This window comes from Chaetodon auriga, chromosome 8, assembly GCF_051107435.1.
Source record: "Chaetodon auriga isolate fChaAug3 chromosome 8, fChaAug3.hap1, whole genome shotgun sequence".
Lineage (NCBI taxonomy): Eukaryota > Metazoa > Chordata > Actinopteri > Chaetodontiformes > Chaetodontidae > Chaetodon > Chaetodon auriga.
Window position 1 is genome coordinate 1226899 of NC_135081.1, and position 14066 is coordinate 1240964.

General features: G+C 40.0%; 1 protein-coding gene across 2 annotated transcripts in view; it reads right to left on the reverse strand.

Annotated features, from left to right (window-relative positions):
* adcy3a (adenylate cyclase 3a) overlaps positions 1-13423 on the reverse strand; it is a 72242-nt gene extending 58819 nt beyond the window's left edge. For both annotated transcript variants that reach the window (XM_076736190.1, XM_076736189.1), the window contains exons 1-4: positions 13193-13423; positions 11000-12241; positions 5979-6128; positions 2578-2708 (exon numbers count right to left, since the gene is read on the reverse strand). In XM_076736190.1, the coding sequence (XP_076592305.1) occupies positions 2578-2708; positions 5979-6128; positions 11000-11674 (956 nt within the window). In that variant the 5' untranslated portion in view covers positions 11675-12241; positions 13193-13423. The remainder of the gene's footprint in view (positions 1-2577; positions 2709-5978; positions 6129-10999; positions 12242-13192) is intronic.
* Positions 13424-14066: the final 643 nt, after the last annotated feature.

Below are 14066 nucleotides of genomic sequence, written 5' to 3' on the forward strand. Positions count from 1 at the left end.
GCTCCTTTTCAGATCCAAGAGGGGAGTTAGACAAGACTGTGACCTCTCTATCATGTTGTACTCTTCAGCTATTAGTAAACATAGATCTGACCTTTAGGGTCTGACTGTTATGGGTTGTAATGTCCCTTTAAAACTGTCAGCTTATGCAGATAATTTGGTTGTTCAAGTGAACAGCCAGCAGGATGTCTTGGTAAAGAATGTCATCCTGTTTGGCTAAATATTTTCTGCCAAAGTTAACTGGGACAAAAGTGAAGCTCACAGAGTTGGAGGTACACTGGAGGAACTCAGTTTGCCTTCTGTGTCGTCCTGCTGCTTTAGTGTAGAGGCCACTGGCTTGTACCATCCTGAATCAGCTAGGATGAGTGGAACTAGACAGATCTTTTGTTTCTGATGGACATGAACCAGTTTAACATCAGTGGACTACCTGAATTCTACCGTGGAGTCATATATGGGACTGGTTTCAGTGCAGGGTTAGGGTTAGGTTGCCTTGTTGTCTGTCAGGTGGGGCCGACTCTGCTCAGATGGTTGTGTGTGTCTAACATGGTGACTCTTAGACATGTGGTCCAGCTCGCAGGTACAAACATGGACATGGACATGTGAACATTTCTGCAGATTTTAAGGATTGTGCAGGACCTTTTTTAAAATGTGGGGATAAGTCAGTGTATAATATATTTGTTACAATTTTGCACAGGGACAAATTAAACAGTAAAACTGACACTCCATGGAGAGCTCACTTAGGTTTGAGTGGTGATATAAAGATGTGCTTTGCGGTGTTGTGGATGATGAGCTGATCTTTGGCAGTGTACTGAGATGGCCTGGATTCTGTAAATGTTGTTTTACTGACTGTGTTGGTTTGTATCCTGTTTGATACTGTTGTCTTGTAATATCTTGAATTTTATAATAAAGTACTGCTAAATATACACTTAAAAAACACTTAAATACTATGCTAAAATACAATTAAAATAATTCAGACAACGTTTTAATGTGTTGTTGAGAGACTTATCTAAAACATGCCAACAACATTTCAAGCCAAAATTTACTCAACAAAAGCATTTTGCACTTACTTTTCCTCTTCCCATAAAATGCGCTTGCACTGATGGACGCCATTTTCCTTAATGAGAAAGAGTTCTCTGTAGATAGCAAAGGGAGTTAATTCAGTAGTATGCAGTGGGTGGGAGATATTCAGGTTTACAAATGTCCTCCACAGAGGACAAATTTGAACTACTGGTAGTCAGGAGGATATAAACTGACTGACATGTGGTCATAGTAGCTACTTAAGTTTTGCTCACATTAACTAACTGAATTAGAATCTAACTAGCTATTATCTTCTGATAAACATTAACTAAAGCTGGCTACATAAAATACCACTATTGACTAGATTCATGAGAGGTCAGATAATGGGCTAAAATGTAAAAAAAATGGTCATTTCATCAACTTACCGGTGGGCATGCCTGGGAAACAATGTTAACAATTGAAGTTCATTGCTGGAACTATTCAGTGTTTGGAACCATTGGTTGCCCCACAACACATCATTTCCACAGTCTCCTATTACAACAGACGTCTATGGAAGTGTTACAACTCTCTTATTCAATGGCGCAGGGAGCTCTGCAGAATCCAGTTGTAAATTCTGTCATGCAGGATAAAAAAAAGTTAAACTATTTCAACTTTGGACAGCTATTCCATCTACCATCACCAGTTCTCTTGTGTACCTCATCTAATTTTACCATCTTACTCTCATCCAATAAAATGATATCCGATTTCCTGTCTATCATCTGGTTGAATCCATGTGAATGGAGCATTATGCACACCCCTTCAAGTAAAGTTGTTACCAGTGCAGTCGCTTTCTGTACCAGCACAAGCAAATTTCTCCAGAGGGAGCACTCATCTCTCCCATCTAACTATCTGATTTTTCATATATGAACAATAGCATATGTTCAGATTAGTTCACTAATCAAACCCGGGTGTGTTTGGTTTGATTGGTTAGAAATACCTATGCTTTTGTTTTAGGAACGGGTTATTACTTTTTCAAGTGATGTAACTCATCGACAATAAATCAAAGATTCTAATTTTCTTAACTGAGCAAATGTCTCCATCGTGATCAATGTTTGTTTTTAGAATTGAAAACAAATTAGAAAATATATTTCTGTTTGTTTAACATTAAAAGCTCTCAGGGATCCGCATAGATAGCTCGACCCCAGTTGCAGAAATCACCTTGCTGTATACATAATCACTATAGCGGCTGTGGCTCAGGAAATAAAGTGGTTGTCCACCTATCAGAAGGTCGGTGGTTCGATCCCTGGCCTTGGCAGTCCATATGCCGAAGTATCCTTGGGCAAGATACTGAACCCCAGAACTGCCCCTGATGCTGTGCCATCAGTTTGTGAATTCATATGTATGTTGCTTTGGATAAAAACGTAAAATGACTAATTGTAATTGTCATGATGAACAAAAATCAAAACATGCAAGACATGTTAGATATGAAAGCACAGCTAAAAACTAACCTGTTCTGGCGGTTAAACAGATCAGACAGGCACAGAGCACCCTGAATGTCAAAAGCCAACAGAGGTACCAAATTACCTGACGTTTTCATGTCTGTACATGTACATGGTGTTGAACTGCTGCATCTCTTTCTGACTGGGCTCCTTTTTCATGTCCTGAAGCATCTCATCAGCTATGTGCTTGGGAAGGATGGAGAGTAGTAGACGTTCCTGTGGGGGACAATGACAGATGCAGAGGACATTATACACAGCCACTATATCGATATACTTAGATCTGATCTGCCATGTCAGTGTCACTGATATGTTGAATATGATGGACTTGATTTATTATGACTATTGTAATCTATTGTACAAGGGTTGACAAAAAGAAGCAGATCAACTTTTTTGGTGAGTAAATTATTCAGATGGACATCTTTCTTATGTTTGTGTGTTCAGTACAGAGCTGGAATCAGGACGTGGTTAGCCTTGCTGAGAAGTAGAGGAATTCTATTTGACTCTTATTTGAAACATTTGGAGGTTTGGGGGTTGGCAATGATTGCAAATACTTTCTGTACTATTATCATGACAGGGTTTGCATTTCATCACCTTTTGTAAGTTGTTCATCACCTTGGATCATTATGCAGTCAGGGATCAAGGTAGTCTGCACTCGCTATGAGACTGCTGAGCCATTTTACAGTTGAACATCAAGCTGGCAAAGATATGTCATACTAAGGCAATGGTTTGTGACTGGTTGTTTGAGCTTCATTCAGAAGACCTTTTCCAGATAAAGTAAGCAGTTCTTGGACCAATTCAAGAACAATGAGCACCAAATTCAAAGGAAAAAACCCCCACAGTTATTAGTATTTTTGTGTCATTATTAGCAGTCTTCTCATTCCGTGCCTTTGGTTGGCACATTGTTGAATTTCTTGACCTCTTATTGCGATCACCTAAAACTTTTGGCTGCAAGTTGCACTGTGGCACTTGCGTGCTTGAATGTGCACCCCATTGCATGACATACAAGCAAACAGGCACTTGCTTATAAAACTACATCAAGGCCCGCCAGTAAAGCTGGAGGATGCAGCTAGAGAGGTGGCTCCTGGGTTACTTTGCTTAGTTTGCTGTCACCAAGACCACCAGACTTAACAATAGGTAGCAGAAACCCTATTGGATAGAGATATTACCTCTGCCGTTCAATTGATTAGAATGAGGAGCAAAAAAGATGACAACTGGAAATGATACTGCTTACTGGTCATCTGGCCATGTTTCTCATACACTTGTATATCAGAAGTAGGACATAGGGGAAATGAATAAAGCTTTCCTACAACAGGAAGAAAGTACACATTGTGTACACAGCTGTCTTTGTAGAGAGCATTGTTTGCAGGGAGCTAAATGGCCTCAAACTATCAGTCAGTGTGGCTGCAGAGATTGCGCACACAGTGACCCAAACCCACACAGACAGGCAAACGCTGATGTGTCAAAGAAAACAAAAAGCCTCCATTATACATAGACACACGTACTTGACCTCTGAATACAGTAAAACAGGCCTTCACATATATACACACAGTGTAGATAGAGGGGGGAAGGGAGAAGAGGGGGAGCGGCAGTGTGCCAGCTTTCAATATTCTTATCAAAACCTGACAGAGAGGCAGACAGGCAACAAACAGCTGAGAGGCTTGCTCTGTGATTACAGCTGACACCATCTCAGGAGGCCAGTTGCCATGGTACCCAGCAACGACCGGTTGATCCTTGATTGGTTGGTGGGCCCCTGTATCCCAGCAGCCAGTGCTTCTCCATTAGTATTCTAGGAGTTTAGTCCACTCGTGTTTTTATTCTGTCTCTTGGATTCTTTTTCCCCCTCTTCCACTTCCTACAACACCTTCACTCTATTCTATGTCCTTCTTTATCTCTCTCCCTCTCTCATACACTACACTGCACTAAACTAAACTATACTGCAGATGCACCATCTGACCTCTTTGACAGGTGGTTCATAAATGAGAATGGCCACCAGTTCAAACACACTTACTTTACTAAATCTAGTTCACTTTTAGGTAATCCTATCTCATTAAGAAAACTGAAATAAATCTGGCCAAAGTTACCATGGAAACATACCTCCCAAGACTAGCCTGATCCTGGTCATGAACTTCCGAATCCTGCCATGGCGAAGGGATGACTGGGCCTACTCTGCCTCTGATTGCCTTACCCTGATATCCTTACCCTTACCCTAACCAATCATCACTCCTCATGCCTAAACCTAACCAAACCAACTAATGAAGGTAATGAGTACAAGCCAGTCAGAGGCAGAGTAAGGCAGGTCATCCCTTCACCATACTAGGATTCAAAATTCGACATCCTGGTCAGGCTAGTTTTCAGATTTAGCTTCACCTCAGGCTTAGCCAGAGTTACAATAACTGGCAGATTAAAATACATGCTGCTGCTTGGCTTTCAGACCAATATTGCCATATCTGCCATGTTTCACACAATTTGGGCTTCAGCTAACTCTGTACCAGTGGTAGACCAATTAATTGGTCGGCCAGTTAATCTGGCATCAGCCAAAGTCTGCAATCACAAGTCTGCACACATGTCAGAGACAGTGCACATTTCTTATTTTCAAATATTTTTGTGTTCAAGTGAATAATACATTAGTGTTAAATAAATGTTCATTGGGACCAAAAACAAAGAGATGTTGTTGGGTGCTACTGTTTGCACTAATGTTGTTTATTTATTTTTTATGTATTTCTGTAAGTTAAAGCATAGCATAGCATGCATAGTCCAGGGTTTTTCCTCTTTTGTTCTAAACCAAAACCAGTGATGTTGGCAACAAGGTCTGTGTTGTGACAGCGTTCCATAGTGTATTTTGACACCTCTGTCGCTCAATGAAAGTGAAACAGTAATTGTATATTTCTGTGTAAACATGTAAAAAGTCCTGTTAGCACCAGCACTACTGTGGCCATATACGCCAGTGAACAAAATATACTCATATGTTTTGAATCAAGGAGATGGTGCTACTTGCTGATAAATGCTGTTAAGTGCACTAAAACTTTATTTATTCTTGCTTCAGTTATTTTTTTTTTTTTTACAGTTTAGTTTTTTGAATACCTGTTGACATTTATTTAGTTCATAATTTTTTAAATTTAAATAAGTGTACTGCAGACAGTCAATGAGTGCAGTGCTACTTAAGGAAACAGACAATGCAGACAATAACATTTGTGTTAAATAAATATCAGTTCAGCAGTTGTATCATTTGTTATTATTAGCAATTTGCTGTATTTTATCTAATACAACAACAAAACAAAACACATTATATATCGCTATCCGCAGCCCTGCTCTCTAAAAATTGGTATTTTTTTCAGTTTCACCCATGAGTCAACCACTACAGGACAAATTAAGATGGTAATGACTTGGAATCACTGTCCTTACTCTGGCACTCAAGTATATTTCCCTAAAAGTGAAAATGTTGCCCTAACCTCAGTCATATAAACACAGAATGTTGTACTGTTTGACCTGTTGCTGGCTCTGTTCCTCCAGGTTGAGTTTGACCTCCAGTGACTGTCTTGCTTCCAGAAAGGCCTTCCGATGCTTCCTGTCAGCCATGTAGTATGACATGACTCCCACGGCAATGGCACAGACATAAATCACAATGTTGGCCAGCAGCTTGAAAACAAAAAAGGACAGTTATGGATCAATATTTATTGAATGTAAGCACTATAAAGGCATAATAGGGCACTATAGAAAGTTTTGATAGAGTTCATGGAGTTTTAAAAGAGTGAATAGCAGTCAAGGTTCCAGCTAAATTTGGAGCAAAAGCACCAAGAGAAAATGCAAATGAGTGTGTGTTTCCATCTACTACTGTTATGTGAACATTAGCATTTGGTTCATGGCAATCGGTGATGCTAATTTTCCAGTCGCTGCCATTAAACCATGGCAGAAGAAGAGGACACAATGAGATGACACCAATTAAATGAGCTCTACTCAAAGCACAAATGTGGAAAACATGATGGAAATATGGGAAATATGGGAAATATGGGACGTTTCTTATACAGTTTCTTATACAAGCTCATCTTGTTAGCCACAAATGAGAACTAATGACATGGTTAGGACTATTTTTACTGTGATTATCCAGTTTATTGCCACCATTAAGTGTGCATTTTTATGATGAAGACCATGGACTGGGAGAGCACTGCGTCATCAGCAGTAAAGGAGGTAAAAGTAAAACAAGGGTTTTACAATAAAGTGACTGTTGCGCTTGGTCCAAACATGTTATCTGATTACCTACCTTAAACACCTTACTCTGATTTCTAAAAGTAATCTGATTTCTTGTGTGGATGTAAACATTTTGATTTTCTGACTGCAGGAAGTTCAGATGGGATGTCTGACCTTTTACTGAAGAGCTTCTCAAGGATAAAAGCTGAACAGTGATGAGAAGGACTGTAGCTTATTAACAACCGAACACTGTGAGGGAGAGAGCTGGAAATAATCCTGAAATGCCAGTGTCCAATGAGTGCATGGCCATGAACACAGTGACCACTCTAGATATGTAGTACAACTGTTTAACAGCAGGCAAGGGCTCAGTGTTTTCTGCTTACCATTAAGATTTTTCTACAGCCATTGTTTCTTTTCCTGCTCAGTATAAACACTTGAGAAAAGTCCCTCTATACTTACTGATATCTATTGTCATATATACAGGTTTATGGATCATGACTCAGTATTAATCATTAAGCTGCTTTCAGATGGGAAGTACTTGCCCCCACCCCTCCACTGTTTTTATTGAAACCCCCTTTAAACCCCTTTAGAGACATTTTTCTTACTGTCAACAAATCCCATGAAAAGATCAAAAGCCACAATGTGTTAGTCCGTCTCTCAATAGTGAGCTGAAGTTGAAATGGATCTTCCGGGTTCTGATCCAGCAAAAATAAATCTTCATCTGCAATAAGGAAAATTTACAACTTACAAGTCCAGCCCAACCCTATATTTCTGTTTTTTAGCATTAACAAACATTTCCCATGAGTCCTTGACCATCACAGGTAAAACATTGTGGCATTTCTTAAACGACTATTTTCAGGCGCGGATTAATCCACATTTTGTTACATCTTTTTAGTATTTTGGGCAATAGAACGGTATATGTGGGACTGAGTCAATATAAACTACAGTGTGTGTGTACATGGTAATGAAGGAAGATGTCACCAAGTGCAAGTGTGCAGTGTGGCCAACTGATGTGTTTTTAATAGTTTTTGGACAACAATCGGGGTCTATGGCACAGAGGAATAAGATATATCAAGCTTTGGATGCATGTATACATGTCACCGTACAAATGCATTGTTTCAAAATGTGCAATATAAATTAAGTTTATCATAACATTATTATAAATGTGAAAAAGCCACATCTCTCATTTTGGTTCCTTAATGAAAATCTTGTGTTTGAGTTACGCCAGCAGAATCGACTTTTGCAATTAAATATTATTAATTAACAAATGCCCAAGCTGCGCCCTCAAGTCATCATTTATCAGTTAATTTAAATCAATTTAAGGTATACACAAAGTGAATGAACAAAAAATCTAAACTAGCTGATGATGGAACTTCATAAAAATATCTGTTTTGCACAACAATCACCTGATTCATAGACAGATATGCAACAGATTCAGAGACACCCTTTATGCTCCGAGTTAGTTTTTTTCTGGTATGTTCAGTTAATTGTAATACCAAAGAGCAATTTTTGCGCCTGTAACAATTTTGCTGTGGGCTCATTTCCGCTGCAATATTTAAGTCCTCCACCTCCATGGAGATGGTGCAATAATGGCTTAAGGTAGGGAGATCTCATAAGGTTTTTTTTTTTGCAGTATAACAAAGTTATAACCAACCACAAAAAAATCCAATTTGCATTCCATGATCATCTGTTTTCCAAAAACTGAAAACAGTGGAATCTAGAAATCAACATTTTTTCTCAAGTGCCCACAAGTGTTACCAAAACAAATGGGGGCTCCACACACTATACATAATAAAATATTTAGATTTTACAGCCTCTACAAAACATCTCTCTTGTTTTCTCCCTCTGACTCTTGCCTCCTCCTCCTCTTGCATTTCAGTTTTTCAACTTTTCACTGCATAGGTTGTTTGCATGTGACGTCATGTCACTCTTTTGTTGTGGTGTGAACTGCAGATGGAGGGCAGGACGTGATTCTGCATAAGAAACACTGTAACACTCATGTTTTGCGTCATTTACGGTTGCTCAAATCAATCAAACTGAGAAGCCAGGAGAAGCTTCTATAAAGTACCAGAGTTGCATAATGGTGGAAATGGCGCTACATTAGCTATTGTTTTAAACCTATTGTGATAGATTTAAAGTAATAGCTACAAGCAACACAACTAACACTAGTAAATCGGCATTAACAGTTTTGCACAAGAAAGGTGAATGTAAATAACATACCCTGTCTTGTTTTGCTGTGTTTCACCATACCTTTGAGAGTGGTTAACCTAGCAAACAACCGTGACGTCAATATTCAGCACCGTGGCACTGAACATTTGTTGTTTGGTTAATCCACAGGACAATAAAAGCTATGCACCCTTGAAAAAAACAAACGACGGTCATCCCAGAGCACTTTGGTACGCAGGTCATGGACCGAACCACTAACAATAAGTTGTCTGTCTCCATACTTTTGTAGGCTGTGGCTCAGGAGTAAGAGCAGTCATCCACCAATTAGGAAGTTGGGGGTTCGATCCCTGGCCTCGGAAGTCCACATATCAAAGTATCCTTGGGAAAGATACTGAACCCCAAAACTGCCCCCGATGCTGTGCCATCGGTGTGTGAATTCATATGTACGTCACTTTGGATAAAAGTGTCTGTCAAACGACTAATTTGAATTGTATGCTTTCATTTGGTTTCCAGAGCAGAACGACATCTCAATGACAAGGAAGTTAGTTATATCTACTGCCTCAGTAGCAGTTCAGTTTCAGTTTAGCTGAAAAACCACTCCTCTTCATACCGTAAGGGTCACATCCAAAAAAAGTTCTGATTTTGGATTTATACCTTTCTCTCGTAATTTAATCTAAGCTAGTGCAGTTAGAACTTTCCTCCATCTCTTCCATTGCGGTTATCACTTCCTGCCTTCCATCTGGATTTAATGTCACATGACTGCAAACAACCTATTGCAGTCACATACCTCTCTGTGTAGTCATTCGTGGTTTTTACAGGATCTGGTTAGTACAAATGGTTACTTTTTAAAAAAAAAATTAATGACACATGAAAAATAAAGTGATCTTAATGAAAAATCATTATTTCAAGTTTAGATTTGGTTATTTTTCCTGAAGGAAGCATTTGTAGTGCATGATATGTTCAAGGACCATCGGATATATGTTTTTACAGTGTCTGGCAATGATACATGGAGTAATTTTTGAAAGAGACCATGCCTTCTAACCAACCAGCAGGTTATGCGGTTCAAGACCTGCTCTGAGCTTTGGGATTTCATGAAAGGTAGATTTTCCATACTTGCTATGGTAGGTGGGATATTAAAATCAACGAATCAGTAAATGCAAGCAATGCTGTTGGCAGAACAGAGGTTGGAGTAAGTGTTGAGTGAACTAATGCTTTAGGTGTGTACTCACATCTTACTTTTGATGTAGTTGCCATGTAAGTCTGGGATAACAGCCCTAATGATGGCACAGTTGCATCATTTCAACACAAACTGAATATTGAACCTTACTGCGAGACTGTTGGATTACACTGCATTAGGTTAAGCTAATTTAGCTGGCAACTGACTGTATATTCAATAAACAAAATTACAGTTTCTGAATGGAATTTTTGCTCTATAATCCTAATGAAATCTATATTTTGTTACCATTTGAGATATTTTGAAAAGAGTTGGGTATTGAACCGCACTACTTTTTTGATATAAATGGAAATGTGCCTGTAAAAATTAGTATAGAATACTGTCAAGCACAGAATTTCAGCATCAATGTATGGTCAAATCCTTCATTTTGCTTGCTTGTTCTTTGATCAGATAGTTCCATTTATAAATATATGTATAAAAAAACATTTCTTTAAGTCAGGAATGAAAAAAAAGATTGATAAAGAACTTGTGATAATGGTCAAAAGCCCCAAAATGGGATGATAGGTGGATTTTGAGTTGACCAAGGTTTCAGGGTCAAGAACTAACTGTCCGACGAAACTTGGGGTCAATGTGGATGGTTCTCTAGGTGGTTTTTTATCAATACCAAAACTCAGGTATCATATGTGCAATAACAATTCCCTAGCTTAGACTGTAGTCCTACCGTGCCCTTTGGAAATCCTGAGGTTGCAGTTTGATTGGTTGTGAGTTTGAAAACATTTGCATCTGGAAACTGAAAGCAGCTGTGGTTGGCTTTTGTCCTACTGCATTTAGGAACCTATTGTTGTGTTTAACATCCAAAAGAATTCTTTAAGCTTGATGAGGTCAGGCTACATAAGATTCCACACATCTAAGTAAATAAATTTCAGGACAGCCATTTACCTGTCCCTCCATCTCACCTCCCTTCATCTCTTCCTTCTCTTACCTGTCTGCCAAGTGCTGCCCCTTTTATGTCTTCCTGCTGCTGCTGGGCGATGGTGACTCCCAGAACCAGGGTGTGGACTCCGCAGGATACAGTAGTGATGAGCACAATGGGTGTCAGCCTCAGAGGCAGAGTCAAAAAAAAGGAGAAGCTGAAAAAAGCCTGCCAGCCCACTGTGTCACTGGCCTGGTGGAAGCGAGCATAGTTCAGACCCAAGTAGCAGAATATCTGAGCTGCTATGAGCACCCACAGGGCGTAGGGTACCACCCGTCTAGAGATGCGGTCTGGCAGCAGTCCGAAGCGGCACAGCAAGTAGAGGATAATATCTGCTGCCAGGCCCACTGATGCCACTAAAACAGAAGGCAGCTTGTCAGTTGTGTAGACCACCGCACACATGACGATGATGTAGCTGTCGAAGAGAGCGGCAAACACAACAAGCACCAGCAGGGTTTCATGTCTCTGCCGTCTGAAATAGGTCTGGTAGAGGTTCTCCAGAGAATCAGGTGCGAAGGTTAGGCGCATGAATCGAGGCAGGCAGAGGCAGCATCCTGAGCTCCGAACGGTGACCTCATGTGTTCGGCCAACTGCCTGCCCAGGGTCAGAGGGCAGCGTCACTGAGCAGTCCGCCGAATACTCCGCAGAGTACTCTGGCTCTGAAAAGGCTCGGTTCCGAGGCATGGTGAACAAGCAGAGCTTCTGCTTCCTTCCTTCTCCTTTCTATGAAAAAATAGACAGCTGCTTCTTGCCCTACAGGAGTAAAGCAAATGCTGAGATAACTCTCAGGTATACATCATCTGCTTGTTTCTCTTCCACTGAGTAACGACTTTTTTCCACTGAGAGCCCACATATGTGACATGAATCACAGCAGTGTGTTGATTGTCAGGACCTGTTCGTTGGAGAGATGTCCTCTTACATAGCCGCATCCATGGTCACTCCATCCAATGCGGTCATTTGACTTAGTTAGTCCTGTGTCATATGCACAATTCAAACACGCCCACACTTCTTTAGCAACGTGATCCAAAGAATGTGCACCTCTTGTTTCCTCATTCAGCTTTATAAATGTGACTGGCTCGCCAGCTCCCTTCCACCTTTGTACTCCACGGCTGTATACCATGTCAGAATGGTTGGATTCTTTAACATTGGATCAAATAAGTTTATGTATGCCTGACTTCCTCTGTTTCCATCATTCCACTGGTTTGGACAGCTTTTTGCATTTTGGCCTTCTACAGTCCCACCTCACATGGCCTGAATAAAGAGGAACACACGAGGAAGAAACCATGGCTTAATCTCTAAACACACAGAGGCATTTATTTTCTATTCAACAAGACCTGATGATGAGGGTACGTAAGATACGGTACTGTCCCTAATTCCTGCACCTGGCAGCTGCTGGCTGCTCTCTCCTCTCCCCGTCATCATCCATGTCAAAAACTAGCTTTTTATTACAAATTTTCTGTTCCTGGCAGAATAAGACTTTTTTTTTTTTTTTTTTTTTTTAACACATTTCACCTACATCCAAGCCCACTAACATTGTTTCATGAAATTTGAAAGGGTTTGCCTTGTATCGTTTTCACCATCATTTATCAAGATATCCCTTTACTGCGGTGACTAGCAGCTGGTTGAATGAAATAAAATCAAGCTGAAAATTTGAAGTTGGTATGTCATATGCATGCCGAATTGAAAACAGGCTCCTAAGCTTTGAAAAATGCATGAGTACTATTTTGCAGGGTTTGCACTTTTACCGATAAAGCAAAGCATCATTAAATTGGCGGATTTGGCGTCTGGGTCTCTCGACATGGGGCCAGGCTCTCTGCTGTAGGCCTACCTAGCAACATGTTGCGCTTTGTCAAATACACAGGTTGTAAAACCACATTCAAAACACTACGCTCATGTCGTCAAAAGATATTTCCACTTTCATAGTAACCACAATGTTACCCGCTCCCGGGTAATACGGAGGATCAATGACGGCCACTTTGTTATCTAACAAACCTATTTAAATGGCTTCTTTAGCATCTTTAAGATTTTTGGACTTTTGGATTTTTATCTGAATTTGATTTTTACTTAGACTCTTTCTGTCAAATGGCTAGTGTCTAGTTTCCGTTCATCTACTGTGCTGTGGAAGCTGGTCTTTTATCACCTTTCTTTCCGATGCTGTGAAAATCATGAACAAATCTATACTGATGCATCTTTATCGCTTACCGTGTGTAAAGCCGGATTTGTCCTTTGGGTGCTAACATTATTCCCTTCAAACAGATGTGGGTGTCCTCAGTCCGCCTGCAACACAGCAGCCCACATATTCAACCCATGAAATTAAAAAAACGGCTCACTGAAAGCCACCTCGATGAGCAGAGAAACCACCGCTTCGGTCCATCATGGACTTAGCTGTTTTCCGCAGAAGACAGCGAACGGATTCACCGTCAAGCCACAGACATTAAAACACAAGATTTCTGGTCATTTTCAAAGTAAAACCTTTATTAACGTGCCCTTGAAAACCTTTGAGTTAGGGTAGAGTAAAGGGACATATAAATATCAATTTAAACATACTTTAAAGTGAATTGGTAAAACAGAATTAGACCTATCATTTTCTTGAGAAATGCCCTTTCACATAATATAGCAAGATGGATACCACAGGCTACAGTTACAATTAACATGTAGTGACTTAATCTTTTATGATTCTCTTATGACCTTTAGTAGTGGCTGGAGCTTGCTCACTTGTCATGGAGATGATATAAAGACAAATGAGCCATGTCCATGATAAGTGAGCAAACTTCATCCAGTGGTGAATGGACGTTGAGTTAAGATTTTGGAAGGTGGGGGTCTTCTCAGTACAGGTCTATGTAATGTACCATTCAATGTGCGTCATTAATAGCCTCTATTTTATGACTCTATTAATAGCCCTTTGTTTTGCATCATTTCAGTGGCAAACAGCCCCTCCACATAATTACAATAAAATCACAGTTAATGCTCCTTCTATAAAAGTCTTAACCCATAGATGTTTCAATTCACTGATGCCAACTATCGTGCTCTTATTTTGAAGGAAAATATGGAAAAGCTTCCGTATTTACTCCCCCGT